Source organism: Berghia stephanieae, chromosome 8 (assembly GCF_034508935.2).
Source record: "Berghia stephanieae isolate SIO BIC M18660-M18661 chromosome 8, UCSD_Bste_1.3, whole genome shotgun sequence".
In the NCBI taxonomy this organism is placed as follows: domain Eukaryota; kingdom Metazoa; phylum Mollusca; class Gastropoda; order Nudibranchia; family Aeolidiidae; genus Berghia; species Berghia stephanieae.
Window position 1 is genome coordinate 3,062,699 of NC_088367.1, and position 21,665 is coordinate 3,084,363.

Genomic DNA, 21,665 nt, shown 5'->3' on the forward strand with positions numbered 1-21,665 from the left:
AGAGAGAGGAGAGGAGAGAGAGAGAGAGAGAGAGAGAGAGAGAGATTTGTCCCTCCCCTTCCTCTTCAACCAAACCATCAACTACTAGCTAATCAAAGAACACCACTGGTCGTCTGTGTCAATTGTGACATCTGGTGCCATTCAGTCTGGCCCGACGTCATAAAAACGGGACAGTCACTAAATTTCACGAGACTATTGCACAGGTGTCAAAATATGACATAAGACATAATGGTGATTTTGTGGTTTCAAGGGAAATGTTTGACACGGCAAATTCAGTGATGGGGATGGGCGGAGATAAACTACCGCGATTTTTTTTCTTCTTTAAAAAAAATTATTCTTTTTTTTGAATAATGTGACGGACAAAAACCGGAGGTTCCGGATTAAAAACTGGCTGGTGGTAAAAAAAACGGATTTCCGGCTAAAACCAGAAAAGTGGCATCCCTGAGGAGACCCTTAGAAACCGAGTCAGATGGAAGAAGAGTTCTGTTGCCGCCCGATGTTCCACAAGAAATCAAGAGGTTTAAGTCAACCTAAGAATGGCCAAATGTGACTTAAAAAGCAACACAGATTTCATGCGCACCGCAGAGGATCGTGATTCGTGGAGACAGCTGACCGGCAACGTGCTCAAGAGCACAAGCCAATATGGATGATGATGAAGTCGAGTAAGTCACGACAGGTCTGTAACTGTAAGCCAGTGCTTCATGTTGACCTCATCTTCAATTTTATAAATTGCTGAAAGCTTACACTCAATAATAGCATAAGGCATTTTGTTTTGTTTTTTTAAATAAGAAAAAAAAAAAAAAAATTTACACCAAAAACTTTGAACTGCGTTACCTCTTCTCTATGAAGTGTCGTTTGTTCATATATTTGATCTTGAGCGGTGTCATACCCGTTTGGTTAGCAGTGACATTGTCTGCTTCTTCACTGTCACTGTCTTCGTCAGACATTTTGCTGCCTTTCCGGGACTTATGAACGCTGTAGTGAACTTCTTCTCCCATCCAACCTAAAAAAAGACCAAACAAACATGGCAATTAACTATATAGACATTCTTTTTAAAAATTACCCTAATTGGATACGGGGTCTAGGGAGGTCAACAGTAAAGTTGGTTCGACAAGCAAATTTCTACTTGTCGACAAATAAAAAATTCGTTGACAAGTCGACAAATTTGTCGGACCCGATGGCGCTCCATGGCCAGCTCAGTAAAAGCCATACATGCCAAATTGAAAACTTAAAATTTAGTAATCTTTATATCAATATTTAGTAATTTGACAAGGAAATCCGTAATTTCTGAAATTGTGTACGAACAACTACAATATTATTATTATTATTATTATCATTATTATTATAGTAGTAGTTGTTTTTCTTCTTCTCCTTTTTATTATTATTATCATTATTATTATAGTAGTAGTAATACGTTAAGTGTTACTTTTTGTCACGAACCCCTTGTAAATCACTTTGAGCAAGTTAAGTGGATATTGTGTTATACAAATCTTCACAAATGTTCAAGTTAAAAACAACATAAAAGCGTGTCTAATTATCTAAGGTCAATTCTTTTAAAGCTTTTTTATCAGTAAAATAAATATTTCTTTTCTCTCAGAGCACTATATAAAACTTTGTATATTTTGCTCTGTAAAAAATTTCACTATCCCGAAAAGAGGAGACTATTTCCCGACCCCTACTAATGATCAAAATCTTCACTACCATAAAAAGATCATTTCCTTACCCCTACTAATAATTTAAATCTTCACTATCAAGAAAAGATGAGACAATTTCGTGGCCCCTACTTCTACACTGATATGAAATGAATCAACCTGAAAGATGAACCAGTCATCGGGTTCATACAATCAATGATATATCATTTTTTTAATAATGAAAAAGCATGTACACTAAATGACAATATCTCAACCAAACTGTTGTTAGCAAAAATTTGTGAGAAGCAGACATGTCTCAGACAAAAAATACAGTATATAAGTAAATAAAAAATAAAAAATTGTATCATAATAGTTAAGAAATGATCAAGTGTAACTGAAATGAGTCACAAATCCTACCTCTATGTTTATTTTTATAACACATTCTATAAAATTTGGTTTAAAAAACCTTGCCTACTACTCTGGACCTAATTTTAACAAATCAAAATCCAGCGATAAAAACTGTTGAAATCTGCACAAATGGCAGGTCGAGAGAAGCTATACCGTTAACAAAGCCAATGATAAATACAGTGGAATTTTAATAAAGTAAAAACTTCGCCGAACCAGTCACATTGGTTGACTTTGTCCATTACCTATGGGGCATACATAGATAAAGAACTGAAAATTTGAGACCAACAGAAGATGTCGACTTAAAGCAGAATTTGGATTTTAAGAGTGTTGACTTTGAACAGTGGTAGTAGTAGCGTATGGCTACACCTCCAAATTTATTTAGTCAACCCAGCTTCTAAAGTCTTCCTCCGCCCTAAGGATGGTTTCGTAGCCACCTTCAAGTTTAGTGACTGGACAGTGGAGGACGATGTGATCGCTGGTCTCTGGGACTGCCTGACATTTCTGGCAGGCATCACTGTTTCCAAGTTTCCATCTGCACATATTTGATGCAGTTCTGCCATGTCCAGTTAAGAGGCGATTTGAGGAAATCCAGTATTTCCTGGCTTTGAACAGATTTCACTGTATTGTTCATTATTCTCATTTCTCACCTTTTTCAATGTAGAGACCAGGCGTGGTGTTGGTGAAAACCCAGTATCTATCATGGTGCCTGTCCGTGCCAATGGGTTCCTGTCGCAGCACCATCCTTGCCAAGTTAATGGCATCCAACAATTGCTCTTGCTTCTTACGTGTCTTCTCCAGCTTGAAATAAAAGAAATTATCAAAAGGTTTTTTTTTTTCAAATGTTCTAAATATGATTTTTAAAAAGACCAACTTGTAAGGAGAGGAGCGGTGGGGTGGATAGCTCAGTTGGTAAAGCACTCGCTTACACAAAGGGACTGAAATCGATCTGTGGTGAGGTTGAGATTTTTTTCTACTGATTTTCCTCCCCTCCCCCTCATATGCACCCAGCAGTGACTGGATAGCTAGGTGTTAGATCTGTGTTAGATGGCAGAAAGTACTTTGAAATAGACAAGCGTCCTTTGCAGCGCTGCACTGCAGCTGACACCTGGGTTATTCCAGTCTTCCCTTGGAATAGACACTAGAGACAAAATTTCCCATATGGGATGAATAAAGGGAAGTTTATTTTATTTTTCTTTAAAGCAAAAAAAACCCCAAAGAAAACAAACAAACCACAACAAAATAATAATAATAGATAATAAATCCAAATAAATAAATAAAGAATACAGAAACTATTCAATATATGTAAACATAAACACACATATTATATATCATTTTGTGGGTACATCAATCCCTACAATTTGCCAATTTAAAACAATGACCTGTAATCAATATCAACACCTTGCCCAGCTCTCAACCTTTTAATTACTTTGTCAAAGGAATGCAAATAATTGCTACTGTCCACTTAAAACAGAAACTCGTATAAATTCTTAGCTTCTAAGGCCAGACAGCTGTAAAGGACTGTTGTAATTTCAGAGACCCACTCCTACCCACACACACACACAAAACCTCAAAAGGATTCAACAACAAAAACAAAACCAAACAAAGCCAAACCCCTCCCAACAATTACCTGATTCTCTTTTTCTATTTGGGCAGCTCTCTCGTCCTTCTCCTTTTCAGCTTGAGTACAGCCTTAATTATAGAGACCCACTCCTACACACACATAAAACCCCAAAAGGAATCAACAACAAAAACCAAACCAAACCCCTCCCAACAAAATTACCCGATTCTCAATTTGGGCAGTTCTCTCCTTGTCCTTCTTCTCCTTTTCCGAAGCAGCCTGAGTACAGCCTTAATTACAGAGACCCACTCCTACACACACACAAAACCCCAAAAGGAAACAAAAACCAAACCAAACCCCTCCCAACAAAATTACCTGATTCTCTTTTTCAATTTGGGCAGCTCTCTCCCTGTCCCTCTTCTCCTTTTCCGCAGCAGCCTGAGCTGCCAAAACTCTTCTCCTCTTCACGACGGACCCCCAATCTTTGCTTTCCTCACCGCTGTCCTGCGCCGTGTCTTTACCGTAGAAGGACGTGATACTCATGCATCCGTCTGTGTTTGTATTTGTATTTTCTGCATTCCCGTTTTCATTCGACGGCGCTGTCTCTTCTGATTTGGGTTTAAGGGCAGGGGAGGAAGAGTCTTGTTTTTCTTTTTTAGTTTGCGCTGCCATCTGCTTCAATTCAATTGTTTTTTGTTTGCTGTGAAAATTTTTTAAGAAAGAGAAAGAAAAAAAAATATTTTAGAAGCTCTAGTGAGATTTTAAGATTGAACGTAGAACAAACTAAACAATGGCTTCAAAACGCTGCAAAGATTTGTAAAATAAAATAACTAGAGTAAAAAAGTAAGACAAGTATTTTCAGAGGGTAATATAATAAGGAAATGGATTTTACTTATGAGAATTTAGATCATATATATATATATATATGTATATATATATATATATATAGGCATAGATATATATAATAAAATGTATAATTCACAAATAATTGGTAATTTTAGTATTTCAGAGAACTCTGTAGTCCCTGCTTCTTTGCCCATTTGTTCCTCTCTCTCAAATACTATGATTTACTCTGTGGCAAGATAAAGACAAAAGATAATAATAACAACAACAACAATAATAATAATAATAATGATGATGATGATGATGATGATGATGATGATAATAATAATAATTATAATAATAATAATAATAATGATGATGATGATGATAACAACAACAACAACAACAACAACAACAACAACAACAACAACAACAACAAGAGCTTACAGTAATTTATTGGCTTCCTTTTGTTGTTCCTCCATGTAATCTTGGGCAGAGTAAGTTTCCAGCACACGAGAACAGAGTCCACTCATCAGATGAAGTTTTTGTTCCAGTTCCAGTTGATAGAACTCTGCATCACTCAGGAGTTGAATACTTTTTACAGTCTTAAAAAATGGACCAAAAAAAAATAAAAATAAATAATAATCCATATAAATCTTATATATAGCACAATATCCACTAAACTAGCTAAAAAAGAGCTATACAACAGCAAGTGTAGATCAAGACATGATGTTTTTGTTTTTTTGATTTTTTGACAGAGACATCGTTATTAATAATATGTAATATGCTTTGTTTTATATCACTGTAAAGCGCTTAGAGCCTGTGACAACGAGGTAAAGCCCTATATAAATGCCATTTATTATTACACTGATGAGATACTCATTTTACATGTTAGTGAACAGATAGAAAGCGTGAGTTAAGAGCCTGACCAAAGAGCTCAACGTTGCACTGTCCCTAGAGTGACTATGATCTGGGCCCAAAAAGTCACCGACCGAGTTTCAGTTTCATACAAATAAACCAAAAATTTTTTTTTTTATAATTGAGCTGTATATAGCGCAATATCCACTAAACGTGCTCAAAGCGCTTTACAAGGGGTCCCTGTTCAACAGCAACATTTAACATGTAGGACGGGGCATGAAGCCTGTTAGGAGATATTACAATTTTTCGGACAAAGACAACGCTGTTAACGGCCAGGTACTCATTTTACACCTGAGTACGGTGAGAGAATGTGAATATAAAGAGCCTTTTCCAAGGACTCAACGACTCGAACCCAGGACCTTCCGATCCGAAAGTGAGTGTCATACCACTACATAGCCGCCCTAAACCTGCACTAAAATAATTTATTAATAAAAAAATTTGCGACAAAATCTAATAGTAAAATAATAAAAAATACGTAAGATTCGGCAGGTATGTAATCTGACTCAGCTGACCTCATCATCCTGATCCTCCGTGTCGTCTTCATCTTCCTCACATCGCAGACACAGTCGAACTAATTCTGAGGCCGTGTAAGCACTTACTGGGATGTCTGACAGAGACGTATTCAGTTCTTTGTAACCCTGAAACAGTATATATATCAAAACATTCAGTTCGTTGTAACCCTGAAACAGTATATATATCAATCAAAACATTCAGTTCTTTGTAAACCTGAAACAGTATATATATCAATCAAAACATTCAGTTCTTTGTAACCCTGAAACAGTATATATATCAATCAAAACATTCAGTTCTTTGTAACCCTGAAACAGTATATATATCAAAACATTCAGTTCTTTGTAACCCTGAAACAGTATATATATCAATCAAAACATTCAGTTCTTTGTAACCCTGAAACAGTATATATATCAATCAAAACATTCAGTTCTTTGTAACTCTGAAACAGTATATATATCAATCAAAACATTCAGTTCTTTGTAACTCTGAAACAGTATATATATCAATCAAAACATTCAGTTCTTTGTAACTCTGAAACAGTATATGTATCAAAACATTCAGTTCTTTGTAACCCTGAAACAGTATATCAATCAAAACATTCAGTTCTTTGTAACCCTGAAACAGTATATATATCAAAACATTCAGTTCTTTGTAACTCTGAAACAGTATATATATCAATCAAAACATTCAGTTCTTTGTAACTCTGAAACAGTATATATATCAAAACATTCAGTTCTTTGTAACCCTGAAACAGTATATATATCAATCAAAACATTCAGTTCTTTGTAACTCTGAAACAGTATATATATCAATCAAAACATTCAGTTCTTTGTAACCCTGAAACAGTATATCAATCAAAACATTCAGTTCTTTGTAACTCTGAAACAGTATATATATCAATCAAAACATTCAGTTCTTTGTAACTCTGAAACAGTATATATATCAAAACATTCAGTTCTTTGTAACTCTGAAACAGTATATATATCAATCAAAACATTCAGTTCTTTGTAACTCTGAAACAGTATATATATCAAAACATTCAGTTCTTTGTAACCCTGAAACAGTATATATATCAATCAAAACATTCAGTTCTTTGTAACTCTGAAACAATATATATATCAATCAAAACATTCAGTTCTTTGTAACCCTGAAACAGTATATCAATCAAAACATTCAGTTCTTTGTAACTCTGAAACAGTATATATATCAATCAAAACATTCAGTTCTTTGTAACCCTGAAACAGTATATATATCAAAACATTCAGTTCTTTGTAACTCTGAAACAGTATATATATCAATCAAAACATTCAGTTCTTTGTAACTCTGAAACAGTATATATATCAAAACATTCAGTTCTTTGTAACCCTGAAACAGTATATATATCAATCAAAACATTCAGTTCTTTGTAACCCTGAAACAGTATATATATCAAAACATTCAGTTCTTTGTAACCCTGAAACAGTATATATATCAATCAAAACATTCAGTTCTTTGTAACCCTGAAACAGTATATATATCAATCAAAACATTCAGTTCTTTGCAACCCTGAAACAGTATATCAATCAAAACATTCAGTTCTTTGTAACTCTGAAACAGTATATATATCAATCAAAACATTCAGTTCTTTGTAACCCTGAAACAGTATATATATCAAAACATTCAGTTCTTTGTAACCCTGAAACAGTATATATATCAATCAAAACATTCAGTTCTTTGTAACCCTGAAACAGTATATATATCAAAACATTCAGTTCTTTGTAACTCTGAAACAGTATATCAATCAAAACAATCTCTCCATTAATTAGCACTTTATAATAATACACCCAACAGAAAAAAAAAGACTGTCTAGAAACAAGAAACTCCCTACAATACATTTCATTGTCAAAGTGATACGAAGCTGCTAGAAGCTAAATACATGAAAAACAAATATATTACAAAAAAAAAAAACAAAAAAAAAACAGATCAACATACGAAACATTCAGTCCTTGATCTGGTCTTTTAGTAATGTATTTATGATTTTATTGTTTTTTTTTTGTTGTTGGTTGAAGGGTTTTGAGTCTGGAACGTTCCGTGTTTGGTATCTTTTTTAGTTGTTATATTCATTTTTGTTTATTACTTTTTCCAATACATCGTATAACCATACCAATACTAAATCTCTGATACAAAATTTTAAAAAGATAATATATATTATAACGGAGCAACACGCAAAACTATGTGTAACCATGAACGTTTACAGCCTGGTTAATACAGTTTAGTGAGAATTACTAATAAACGCAGATGGCAAAAAACAATAACAAAGGCCTGAGTGACGTCAACTTCATACAATCTATACCATTGGGAATAAATGAAATCTTGAAACACATGAGCATGGTTTATCTTTGGAAATGCCTAAAACAAATCTTTGTATCTATTTATTAGTTTTATTTAAATCTTTTCACAACACACTAGTTAAAAACCTTGATAATACAGAAAATAAACCCCTCAAATCTTATATATCATTATCACTACATCAGATACAACTTCATTTATGAAGAAACAAGTTATATATAATTCTGATTTTAACCCTTTAGACTCCTTTGTCACATTTGACTCATTTTGCAACAGCAGCAACCAAAAAATTAAATAATAAAAAAAAAGTCCTTCAGAGCCATTAGGCCCATGGACCCAGACAATAGCAATTTTTTGCTATCCTTTAGATAGGACACTAGTCTATCGCAAAGTACTTTCCGCCAGATCTAACCGATCCAGCTACCCATTCACTGCTGGGTGGACAAAAAAATCTCAACTGCACTCAGGATAGATCTTGGGCCCTTTCCGTGTAAAGTGAGTGCTCTAGCGTAACAAAACAACAAAACAAATCTAAAATAAACCAGTGTTCTGCCTCTAGATGTGCCTACTTTTTAAAGCCAAACATTAAAGAAACATAATGCCAATTAAATTACCTTAACAATCTCGTCTTGAAGCAACGTCTGCAGGAGTACAGTGAGAACCCTCGACAAATAGGTAAACCCGTTGGCACCGCCCACCAAGGCCTTCATTAGGGGATCAGTGAAAATGGGATACTCCGAATCGGGCATCAGCAAACCCCCGAAACAGTTTATGAATTCTGTGACCATGGCAACGTCTCCAAACAGATTGTTCGGGAAGCCTTCTGGTGTGGGAACCATTTTGGGAGTGGGCAGTGGAGTGAGATCGAGGTCTGTGTCCTCGAAGCGCTTTCGCTGGTCACGCGATTTGGCCAGCAGTTTCTGTTTCTGAAGCACTTTAGCAGCTTGCTTCTTTTGTATCATGTATTCCTCTTTCTCTTGAGCAGACATCTTTTTCACTCTGGCCTTCTCCTCCATAGAAGTTTTCTTGCGCTCAATTTCCTCTCGTAATTTTTCGGGCGCACGTTTCAATTGGGCTGGAGTCAGGATACAAGCTGCATTCTTCAACCACATTGAATACTTCATTTTATCTTGTATGGACTCACGCTTGGCGTTTTGGAGTCTGCGGAGAATAGGTGGAATAGGGGGTGATGTTTTGGTTGGTGTTGCCGCTGTCTTTGATGGAGACTTCTTGACAGGAGTCTTCTGAACGATTGTCTTCCCTTTCTTGGTGAGATCGAAAAGGGTTGCCTGTTTCATTCCTGAGTTTGATTTTTTGGCATCTTTTTTCTTCTTGGACAAGTCCTTTGCCACTTTCTTCTCTTTTGCTTGTTTTTTAGTCGGTGTCTTTTCATTTTTCTTGGGCGTTGTTGACTTCTTAGAAGGAGAGATCTTGGATAACGGCACATCTTCATCTGATGAATCCGATCCAGATTTTGATTTTACCTGTTGTTTTTTCTTCGGGGTCATCTGATCGACCAATTGGTAAAGAGGAATATCAGAATCCGAATCAGCATCTTTAGATTGTGGTTTGTCCTTTTTCAGCTTTGACAATGCAATGTCTTCATCACTATCAGAGAGAACTATACAGCTCTTCTTTGGTGAAGATTTCTTTGGAGATTTTTGTTGAACCTTCTTTGGGGACTTCTTCGCCTCCTTTTCTTTTTTACTCTGTTTTTCTTTCACGGTTTTGTTGAACTGCAAAACTTTGAGCTCTTTTCCTTCCTTTTTGGCTTTTCCACTCAGCTTTAGCTTCTTACAAGCAGACGAGTGAACACCGTTGGAAAGTTTTCTCTTTTTCTTGTTTTCATCAGCTCTTTTTGCTGCTTCTGCCATCTGGATTGAAACATAATGTATTTCTTATTAATCTAAAACATACGACAAGATTACGCTAAATACCCAAAGACTAATATTCACACAAGACAATTTCATTAAGCAGCTAATTGTTTGTTTGTTTTTAAGGGTTTTACGGCGCTTGCAACACATTTAGGTCATATCAGCGCCAGTAAAAAGGAAGAAAATGGGATAGTAAAAAGTTCTAGAACTACAATTAAAGCACAAAAGAAAAGGTAAGACAAAGGGGAATTGGTTCAAATAGGCAACAGATGTAGATTCCAAGAGCACACCGCCAAAGTACTTAGTTTGAGATCACCTAAAAGTCTCATCCAGACACAAGCACAGATCCCAACTAAAAGGAATACACTCAAATGTTTACCAATCATATAATATAATATGTAAACTAAACATAATACAATGCATAACAGAGAGATGATTTACAAGGAAAAAAATATCATCTCCCAAAGCTATAACTATACATTCGACTGTTTCCCTCCCAGCCAAGGAACTCCGGCAAGGATCAGGACAAAACTATGAAATCTCATTCCAAGATAATGACAGGAAACAATTGGAAAACGGGTATGGGGGATAGAAGACACAGCATGTACCTACCAGCCCACTATGGGAGGTCAGGATCCCCACCCAGATTAAGCAGCTAAAATCTTGTTATGAAACGTTAAAAAAACAAAACAATTTGAATGCATTATTAATTGGTCTGATAAATAAGTCTTCCAAAACAAACTGTCAAAGTCAATTAGAGCTCAATAATATTTGAAATACGGTGCTTTTAATTATCATGAAAATGCCAAAATCTACTTTATACAATATAAGAACAAAGGGGAACAAAGAGAACAAAATATATATAAATTTATCAATATTTTACCTTGGCAGGTGACAGGAAAAAATCATTGAATTTATTAACAAGTTTGTGTTTGCGCACAAGGTCGCCATTAACCACCCAAGGGCTGGAGGAGGCTGTGCCAGATCTCAGTGCTGAGACACGAATGTACAGACGAAGCAAGTCTTTTGACGGAACACGTTCCAGGCGTCTGGGTGAAAAAAAAAACAAATGAAAAGATATAATAACACTTGGAATTTATATCAATGAGAGATGAGATCTGTGAAATAAAATATAAATATTATTATTATTATTATTATTATTATTATTTTAAAAATTGAAAAATAATTGCACAAAATGATTCCCTTCTTTTTCGTAACTTCAGTAGTTTGTTATACAAAATTTCCAACAACACCCATCTCAATAGATTTCAGGTTATTCAAATGACACCAGTTATAATAAAGTCTGTTTGTGATAAGTTGAGACTACAATTGGGGATAAAGACATTAAAAACCTTGAGAAAGTCAATAGAAAATCATGACTAGATTGAAACCCATGTCCTTCAGACCCAATACTGGTAACACTATTCTATCAACTCGCCCGATTTATTATTCTAAACTATTTAAACTACTAGTAACAATGCCATATAATAACAGTATTTAGCAAGTGAATAAACACAGTTATTGATTTAAAACAAAGTTAAATTACAGAAAAAATACACAGATAGATAGATAGAGATAGAGATAGAAAGAGAAAGAGAGAGGGGGTGGGAAATAGAAAGGAAGAGAGGGAGAAGGGGGGGGGGGGAGAGAAAGGAAGAGAGAGAAGGGGGAAAGAGAGGGAAATAGAGAGAGAGAGAGAGGAGAGAGAGAGGGGGGGAGAGGGAGAGAGAGAGAGAGAGAGAGAGAGAGAGAGAGAGAGAGAGAGAGAGAGAGAGAGAGAGAGAGAGAGAGAGAGAGAGAGACAGAATGTTAGATGAACTGATCTCTCTTTTTTTTTTTACATATAAGTAACTTATGAATCCTACATTTACAAAAAACAAATAAATAAAAATATAAAGAGACAATAAAGACAAGACCAAACAAATAAATAAATGAATGAAATCAAACAAATATCAACCTCATTGTTGATTTATCACGCTGGTAGTGAATAGAGAAACATCATCCAAACCAACTGGTCCCATTCCTTTCCCCCACCCTGTCGACCAGCCCTTGGCATATGTCACGCATATGTCACTGCTAGGAATGTCAACAAAATTCAACCAATTGAACACAGGTGTCAAATTATGACAAGATGACATTGACTTTTTATTTACACGGATCAATACACCGGTCCGATCTTTAACCAGTTAACTGCAGTACTCTGAAAAACTATTTAAAAATTTGAGCAAAAAACTTCCGTCTTTCAAATATAGATAGATAAAAATGACCCCTGATCTTGGGAAAAAAAAAGCAACTCTCTAACCTGAGACTTCGCATCACACATTCTACCACATGATGGTTGCATAACATGATTGATGTGAGACACAACCAAGACATATAATAAATAAAAATAATAAAATTCCCTTTATTCATACCCAAGGGGAAATTTGTCGTTAGGGTCTATCCCAAGGGAAGACTGGAATAACCCAGGCATCAGCCGCAGTGCAGCGCCGCAAATTGAGCCAGGGCGAGGTGACTTGCTCAAGGCCACACAACGAGGCGGGAAGTTGAACTCGGTACCTTTTGGGTACAAAGCCAAGACCGTACCGCTGAGCCACGCTGTCCCCAATATGTCACACATTTCAGTATTTATATGGGTGCCACAGCCTTTTTTATATCAAGGTAAAAACTGTCTTAATTGTTATTTAGTCATTTTGTGACGGAAACACACATTTCACCTCAGTGTGAAAGGGTTAACTTTAAAAAAACAAAACAACTTTTGGTTCTACTTACAAAAGATCCTCTCCTGGTACAGAGTGAATGACTTTAGCTTCTTGATCAAGTTCAATGCTATATAAGTATGGAAGCAGCTGTAACAAAAATGAAATATAATAAATAAGTGAATGAATGAATAAAAATAAATATACGCCTGTCGCTTTGACTGGCAATTGTTAGGCTAGGGTTAAATTTAATCTTAAGTTATTATGTAGATGCTGCTGCTCGAAGCTCGAAGAAATAAAAAACAATATGAAAATGAATGTAAGCTTTAATTTAATATACGAAAACAGACAAAATGGACTTTTCAGATTTCCCCTTTATCAACAAAACATCTTAACATTCATCTTAACAACGCCACTACCACATTATCTCATTCGTCTGTAGTGTTTCATTCATCCTGTTTTGTTGACAACGGGGAAACCCGAAACGACCATTTTATCTGTTTTCGTATATTAAATTGAAGCTTACATTCAATTTCACATTGTTATTTGTTAAGTCAATGAGAAGCAGAAGTGAAGTTGTGACGTCACACTTTTCCTCTCTTCCAGTTCAAAACTCCTTTGAAGGGTGTAACCAGATCTGCCACCCCTTCATAATCCAAAAAAGTGGAATCAGAACGCCAGAAAATAGGAATTTGAGGCAAAAACAAAAAATAGGAATTTCTTAACAATGGATAATTCTGCAGACTTGCCAAATTGAAAACTTCAAATTTAGTAATTTTAATGTCAACTTTTAGTAATTTGACAAGGAAATTTGTAATTACTGAAATTGTGTATGAGCAAACACAATATTATTATTATTATTATCATCATCATTATTATAGTAGTAGTAGTAATAGTAGTAGTAGTAGTAGTAGTTGTAGTAGTAGTAGTAGTAGTAGTAGTAGTAGTAGTAGTAGTAGTAGTAGTAGTAGTTGTTCTTCTTATCATTATTATTTTTATTATCATTTAAGTATTATTAAGAATTAACGAATTTGGCCATGAAATTTGTAAAATTACGAAAAATTCGTAAGATTCGGCATGTATGATTCTGTATCAAAATGACCACCAACTTTGCCACCAAACACATAAATACCCCACCCAGCAAGGTAAAATACAGGGCTGCAAATTCAGGAGGCAAAAATTTAGTGAACTTTTACCCAAAAAAAACAAACAGCATTGATGAATGACCTCTTTCTGAGTACTGAACTCCAGTAAAAAAGACATTATGAACTGACTCCCCCCCCCCCCTGTATAGCAAGTTGTGAAATATGGACGCTTGACAAAGAATGTACGAGGAGGTTAGAGGCATTTGAGATGTGGGTGTATAGAAGAATGTTGAGGGTATCATGGACAGACAGGTGTTCGAACGAGGAAGTGTTGGAGAAGGTGAGAAAGGGAAGAATACTGATCAATGACATCAGAAAGAGGCAGTTACAGTTTCTGGGACATGTGTGGAGATGGGACGGAATAGAAAAGTTGGTAACATCTGGGATGATCGAAGGAAAGAGAGCTAGAGGAAGACAATGACTTATCTAAATAACCTAAGAATGGACAAATCTGATTTTAAAAGCAACACAGATTTCATGCGCACCGCAGAGGATCGTGATTCGTGGAGACAGCTGACCGGCAACGTGCTCAAGAGCACAAGCCACGATGGATGATGATGATAGCAAGTGATTGGAAAATATACTGAGGGTTTATAATATACTGAATTCCGTAAATATACGGAAAATTGCCAACCTCAAGGTAAATCTATATATAGGCTTCATACAGAAAGCAATGCATAAGACATTAGAGGATTATTTATCATGTATGTAATATCTTTATTATTCTTTATTCTTTAGTTGTCCATCATTGTGAGGTTTGAATGAAACTACTTTTATTGTAAATAAAACAAGTTTGAACCAACCAAATGCCTTATGGTTATTTAGACATACAATTCAAACCAGTAGTCATAAAACTCTTACTTTCGGTGGTGTCCACTTTTTGGGTGACTTATCCTTGTCCTCTGAATTATTCTCTTTGTCGCTGGAGGGAGAGTTACAGTTGCTGCCATCCTTTACTTCCACTTGGGACTTGTCAACGGATGTCACTTTGGCTGGAATTCTGGAATGTTTAAATGGACGCAAATCAATGTTAATTTTTGTTAGCTGTGCCTAATATACACCCATAACAGTGTAAAAAAGAAAGAAAAAAAAAAGAGAGAGAGAGAGAGAGAGAGAGAGAGAGAGAGAGAGAGAGAGAGAGAGAGAGAGAGAGTGAGATAGAGAGAGAGAGAGGAGAGAGAGAGAGAGCATGTGTGTAAATTTTTAAAATATTCATTTCTTTTTAAACTCTAAAAAACATTGAAATTTCACACTGGATTGAGTTGTCTAAAATCTGTACGAAATTTTTTTTTTTATTTTAAAGTGAAATAAAATCTTATGGATTGACCCAAATAAAAAAAATACCATTACCATACTGAAAAACAAAAAAAAAATGCAAAGAAAACAAAAGAAGAAAACAACCAAATAATTTTAAATTCCAATTTAAAAGCATTAACCTACCAAGACCCTTCCAATGGATATGAACTCAGAATTATAATAAAAAGAGGTCGGTCGAATATATATAAAGAAGTCACACTTACAATCTATCGGCAACCTTGACCTTGAGGTTGACTTTTTCACCCACGACAAGCTGCTGATGAAGCTTGAGCCAGGTTTGGTCAACTAAAGAATCCAAACTTTGAGTGTCTGAAAATTAGGAGGGTATTATATTATTTCAGCTATTAATACTGAAAATCTAAGCTTAGCTATCATTTACAATGATAAATAATAAAAATTAATTTTTGTAACATTTGAAACAAAAATACACATTACTAAGTTGTTTTTAAAAAAAAACAAAAAAAAAACAACAAAACATTTCATCAGTTTCTCTGGTCATACATCAAAAGTAAATCAGCAATAGCTTTGAAGGTGTCGAAAAAGAATGGACAAATTTAGATATTATTTGTCCATGTACCGATGGGGGGTGAGATGGGAGAACATTTCACGCTGTAATAGTACCTACAAGTAGTAGTAGTGGTGGTAATGCAGTGTTATGGATTTGAATTCAGTATTAGAGCACTGGCCTCACAAACAAAAGGACCACTATTGGTTCCAAGTGCAGTTGAGATTTTTCATAAACCCCTATCCACCCTGCAATGTTGTAGGGCAGTAAAGGTCTGAAAGTCCACTGCAATAGATTAACGTCCTATCCAATGGTTAGCAAACAATTCCTGGTCCATTGAAGGCTTAGGAGACTCATAAATTCCAGCTGCTCTAAAATACTAATACTACTTTCTACCTTGTCAGTTGTTTAAATATCCAAATGAGTAAACCTCTAAACTGTAAACAAAAATCTGGATGACTTAGAAGTCTCCACGAGTAATAAAAACAAGTCTTTCCACCGAATGAAAACTTTCAGTGCATTGCAAATAAAAAGGTGGAATGATCGACTGTTATTCCAAGAGATACAACTTACTCAGATGACTACACCCAAAAATTAAAAAGAAAAAAAATCCACATTTATATCTGCCCGATATCCCCCAAGGACTCTGTAATCAAAGCCAATAAACAAAACAAACTTGAGATTTTATATAGCGCAATATCCATTAAACCTGCTCAAAGCGCTTTACAAGGGGTCACTAGCCAACAGCAACACTTAACATGTAGAACGAGACACGACGCCTGTTAGGAGATATTGCAATTTTTTTCGGACAGAGACAACACTTTTAACGGCCAGGTACTCATTTTACACCTGAGCACGATGAGAGAATGTGAGTAAAGAGTCTTTTCCAAGGACTTCCAAGAACCCAGGACCTTCCGATCCGAAAGCGAGTGTCATACCACTAGACCACATAAACATATTACCATGTAAGTTGCCAAGACAGCAGAAGATAAAAGACATACAAATACTTACTGTGGTGAATTATTTCCAGAACATCCTTCTCAAAACACTTAGCAAATTGCTCTTTAAGTTGAGAGGCCCCAGACTGCTCTGATTTCATGGCTTCCTCGTGAGTAAGATTGATGTGACCAGTGGCTCGACAGGTCCATATACTTTGAGCGTAGAGTTCCTTGCGTTTTTCATAGTCACTTAAAAAAAAAAAACAAAGAGGAAAAATCCAACATGTAGTTAGGCCATTATCAAAATTTGAGCTTTTATATAGTGCAACATCCCATAATGAACTCAAAAGCACTTTACAAGGGATCCCAAAGACGCTATTATATATTTCGACAGAGATAACGCTGTTACTGACCAGATACTCAATTTACACAAAATTCCAATGTACAGTGAGAAAATATGAGTAAAGGGCTTTTTCAAAGGAATCAAGATTGCTCTGCCCACAGTAGGACTCAACCAGGAATCTACCAGAAAAAAATAAAAAATTTATAATTCATTCTTACATTTTAAAACCATTTCATACAATACCTTACTTGGATGTAGGATATACAGTAAAATTACTTTAAACCGAAAGAAGCTAAACCGAAAAATACCTTAAACCGCAAAGAATTTAATAAATTGTACTAGTTTCTTCATTATCTTTGTACTAATTCTTACGATGAACCGAAATACTTCTAAGCAGGACTTTCTTTAAACCGAAACAACTTGAGAGCACCTTCCCTTTTTCTCTCTCTATTTTTCTTCAAAAATTCGGGAAGAAGGCCACACGTAATAATGCCCGGCGATATTAAACAAAGAGCGTAAGTATAAGATGAGGGTGATGGGTGGGGGGTGGGTTAGGCAAACACTTCAATCACTGCACTTGGACTTCATATACTCTATAGATGTCACTGATCACTGCACTTGGGCTTGGCCAACACCACAATCGCACAGACTGGAAAAGGAAGACAGCGGGTGACTGGCAGGCGAAAAATGAGGAAAGAGGGGGAGTTGGGTGTAGAATCACGCAAGCGAGATGTTCTCGCTCGTGTGTTGATGCTTTGGAACTGACTGGATATTCAACACGACAACAAGGAGGGGGAGGTCGACAACTTACCATTGACATGCCATTTCATTTCCACTTTGTTTAAATGTGTGTGTGTGAAAGGGGGGGGGGGGGGGGGGGGGGGGGTTCGATGTAATTAGGCCTTTGAAACTAATGGCTTTTCAACAAAAGAGAGATGTGTAGTAGACAGCTTAGCATTTACACGCCTTTTCATTTCCATTTCACTTCACCTCTGAGTAGTTGCGCATCATTCATTATTAATTATCGCACAAGAACTTTCGATCTTATTTTAGCTTTACATTTTACTAAAAGATGTCTAAAAGAAAGCACTGTGTTTATACGTTGGAGTTTAAAATCAAAATACTATGTGAAGTCGATGAAAAAAAAGTTGATCAAGACGGAGATATGTAAAATACACGGCATCCCGAACTCAACTCTTTCAACAATTTTGATTTGAAAATGAAAACCCCCAAAAATATTTTTAAAACACACAAAAAAAATTAAAAAATAATAAAAAAATAAATAAACATTTTTTAAGGTTATGAAGACGGCATTTATTCAACAACTCCATTAACCCGAAACCCATGATACGATTAAATGAGCAAATTCCTTAAATAGTTACTACCCTTGAAAAACATTGCAAAACGGGAACTTGCTTTAAACCAAAATGTCTTTAAACCGAAATGGTTTAGAAGGTCCCCAAAATTTCGGTTTAAAGTAATTCTACTGTACTACCTTACCTGTGTATTTTACCATTGTAAAAGACTCAAAATTAGTGACAAGGAAGATGCATCCCGCAGCACCTTCAACGTCAATATTGATTACATTTGGCAAAGCGCTTTCTGATTGGTTGACCTCGTTTTAAAGTTCATGACTAGTCAAAATGTCTGGGTGGTCTCACTGACAGAGGGGTGTTTATCGTCTGCCATTAAGTTTGGGTTCAATAAACAGCTGATAATTTGACTGTTTAATTTACATGAATTTAACAAATTATGATGTTAAAAGTTTTCAATTGCAATATGATCTACAATCTCTGCATGACTTTAATTATTGTGTTCCAAGTCACGTTCCACCAGTAACCTTTGTCCCCTTGTCCAATTTCTCTTTTCCTTCTATATTTCGTTTATGTACGCAACCTCACCCCCCCCCCCCCCCCCCTTCTCTGTGTGTGTGTGTGTAGATATGTGTGTGGTATATATTCATTTCTTTATATACTTCTCTCTATCTGTGTGTGTGTGATATTCTCATTTCTCTCTCTCCTCTCTCTCTGTGTTATTTACTCATTTCTTTATATATTTCTCTCTATCACTGTGTGTGTGTGTGTTATACTCATTTCTCTATCTGTGTGTGTGTGTGTGTGTTATACCATCCAGCTCTAAAATTATATAAGTTAGAACTCTTCTAATGTTTTAATCATATTCTCTATCAAATTTGCCATGAAATTGCCAAGTTTCAATCTCTTAATCCACGTATTAATTATTAAGCGAGATACAGTCAGAAGTCGAAAAAATGCAGAAAAAGCGTCCCACATTTTCGCGTTTTTTTCCTCTTTGCGGGTCATCCAAATAAATGACACCTTTGAAAATTCAGAGACATTTTTACTCAGTGGAGATAGGGCTTTGATTTTAGACAAAAATTTCCATCAAGGAGAAAAAAAATAATTTTTCATAGTCATTGCTCCAGACCTGTTTTATATAAGAAAAAATAGACACATTGAACAACTTCGAATTGAGCGATAATACGAAGTTGGAATTGAGTAGAAAATTTTTACACCAGAGTACTCTGAGAAACAGTAAGTGAATTGCCTTTTCCATGAACTCAACTATGCGCCGAGTGGGGCTCGAACCCAGGACCTTCCGATCCGAAAGCGATTGTCATACCACATAGGTGCATAATATTAGATAAGATTAAATTTACAGCAATCTTAAAAATACCTCATCCTCAAAAAAAAAACTTTGATTGGTCGCATTACAAAATGGAGTAGCGTGCGGTCCATTAATTTTTATATATCATCCCAACTTGTGCCTGAATAAATTAATGAGAGAAATCATCACACTGTAGGAGTATGTTTAAATAATGAGAAAAATTATCGCATCATAAATGAGAAAATGTATCCGACCATATGGCCGATTAATGAGAAAAATTATCACACTTTTGACACTTTGTTGTAGGGTCGAAAAAAGTATGGCAGCCTATTATTATATTTATAAAATTAAATAGCTTCATTACTAGATTGTCTAGAGAAATTGTTTACCTTTAACTTTAAAAAGCCTTAATAATTACTACCATGGGTCCTTTATATGGAACTAGTACTGTGAAGATTTGCTTATTTCCTAATTCTGCTGACCAGCAGGCCTGACTGACCGGGCCGGAGTCAAGACTACTGTCTGTACTGTGACTGTGTGGTGGTAACGGTAACTTTCCAAAATGAGTAAATGTGCGGTATTTAAAAAAACAAAAACATAAAAAGACAATAATATAGAAATATTATCGTGTCGGTTATGACCAACATGTTCAATGTGATCTATCAGCTAAGGACAAGGATAGCAAAGGGTGAGGACCGAGAGAAAGACGAAATAAAAAAAGAAAGGATTGTTGACGCTCAGAATACCTCTCTGATGAGAACCGCTCCTTAGTATGGGGAATCACAAAAACCGGTCCTGTGGCATCAGATTTTTGATGAGACCCTGATAGGAAGGGTTTTTTGCCAAGAAGTGGCATTTTAAATTGTTTTTATCGCAAGTAATAAATTTTCTTTAAAATTGTGGCGCGAATACCCGCTATATCGCCATGGGCCTGTCGGTGAGAAAGCTAGATAAAATCAATTTAGCGGGAACGACATTACAGTTTACTCAAATAACATTAAGATCAAACAAGCAACTGGCTCGGCGACGACTACCAGTAGTTTACACAATTTTCCTCCAAATTTTAAAAGAAAGCGCCCCCCCCCCCCCCCCCCCCCCCCCCCCCCTCGAGCATTTTAAAAGCAAAAAATCATTCCATAATAGTAATTTAATTCACACGCCGGACAAAAATTCGAAGCATGTATTCTAGGCGTGGATATTCAAAATCAGATTGCAGGCTCTCCGACTTTAAAATGATGTAAGGGTTTCATAATTATATTTGTCATAATTTGACCGAATAAAATGCCATGTTTAATCATAAGAGCTACTGATTAAATGGGAATATAATATTTATAGAGATGAATGACAATAAAAGATAGCAGTGCTAACTAAAAAGAATATAGTATACAAAAATAATAACTTTAGTTATAGTAAAGTCCAATCTGGTCATTACACTCCATATCTCCCCCTCCCCCCCCCCCCCCCCCCCCCCCCCTCTCTCTCTCTCTCTCTCTCTCTCTCTCTCTCTCTCTCTCTCTCTCTCTTTGTTTTTTGTTGTTTTTTTTCCCACCACCACCACGTCAACCACAATCTATCTCTATCCCTCTTCAATGCTCTATTCACCTATTAATTCATCCATCTATGTATCTATTTGTGTGGTTATGTGGTACGACTCGAGCCGAACTGGAAGATCGAGGTTTCGAGATACTCCGAGCGGCGCATAGTTGAGTCCTTGGAAAAGACTTTTGACTCATATTATTCTCTCACTGTAGCCATTGCCTTTAAGTCAAAAAACAAACAATAAATATAATCAGTACTTAGTCAAGATTCAGACACTCTACACCAATACTTCAAAACATGTTTCCTGAAGATGAACACTACAAAAACAGTGTCAACCATGTTCCACCTCAACAATGCAAAATCAAAGGACCAACTTAAAGTAACTACAAATGACACCGTTCTACCCTATGATGCAAACCCAAAATACCTAGGGGTCAGTCTGGATATGTCACTGACCTATAAACACCATCTGGAGAACACTGCACATAAACTACAACGACGA

General features: G+C 35.8%; 1 protein-coding gene across 1 annotated transcript in view; it reads right to left on the minus strand.

Moving 5' to 3' along the window:
* LOC144978027 (tyrosine-protein kinase BAZ1B-like) overlaps positions 1 to 20,629 on the minus strand; it is a 37,164-nt gene extending 16,535 nt beyond the window's left edge. The window contains exons 1-12 of the mRNA XM_078923500.1: positions 20,371 to 20,629; positions 16,730 to 16,905; positions 15,417 to 15,522; positions 14,758 to 14,896; positions 12,825 to 12,901; positions 10,936 to 11,101; positions 8,793 to 10,052; positions 5,850 to 5,975; positions 4,867 to 5,024; positions 3,973 to 4,297; positions 2,687 to 2,837; positions 835 to 1,003 (exon numbers count right to left, since the gene is read on the minus strand). Of these exons, the coding sequence (XP_078779626.1) occupies positions 835 to 1,003; positions 2,687 to 2,837; positions 3,973 to 4,297; positions 4,867 to 5,024; positions 5,850 to 5,975; positions 8,793 to 10,052; positions 10,936 to 11,101; positions 12,825 to 12,901; positions 14,758 to 14,896; positions 15,417 to 15,522; positions 16,730 to 16,905; positions 20,371 to 20,480 (2,963 nt within the window). The 5' untranslated portion in view covers positions 20,481 to 20,629. The remainder of the gene's footprint in view (positions 1 to 834; positions 1,004 to 2,686; positions 2,838 to 3,972; positions 4,298 to 4,866; positions 5,025 to 5,849; positions 5,976 to 8,792; positions 10,053 to 10,935; positions 11,102 to 12,824; positions 12,902 to 14,757; positions 14,897 to 15,416; positions 15,523 to 16,729; positions 16,906 to 20,370) is intronic.
* Between the last annotated feature and the right edge of the window lie 1,036 nt (positions 20,630 to 21,665).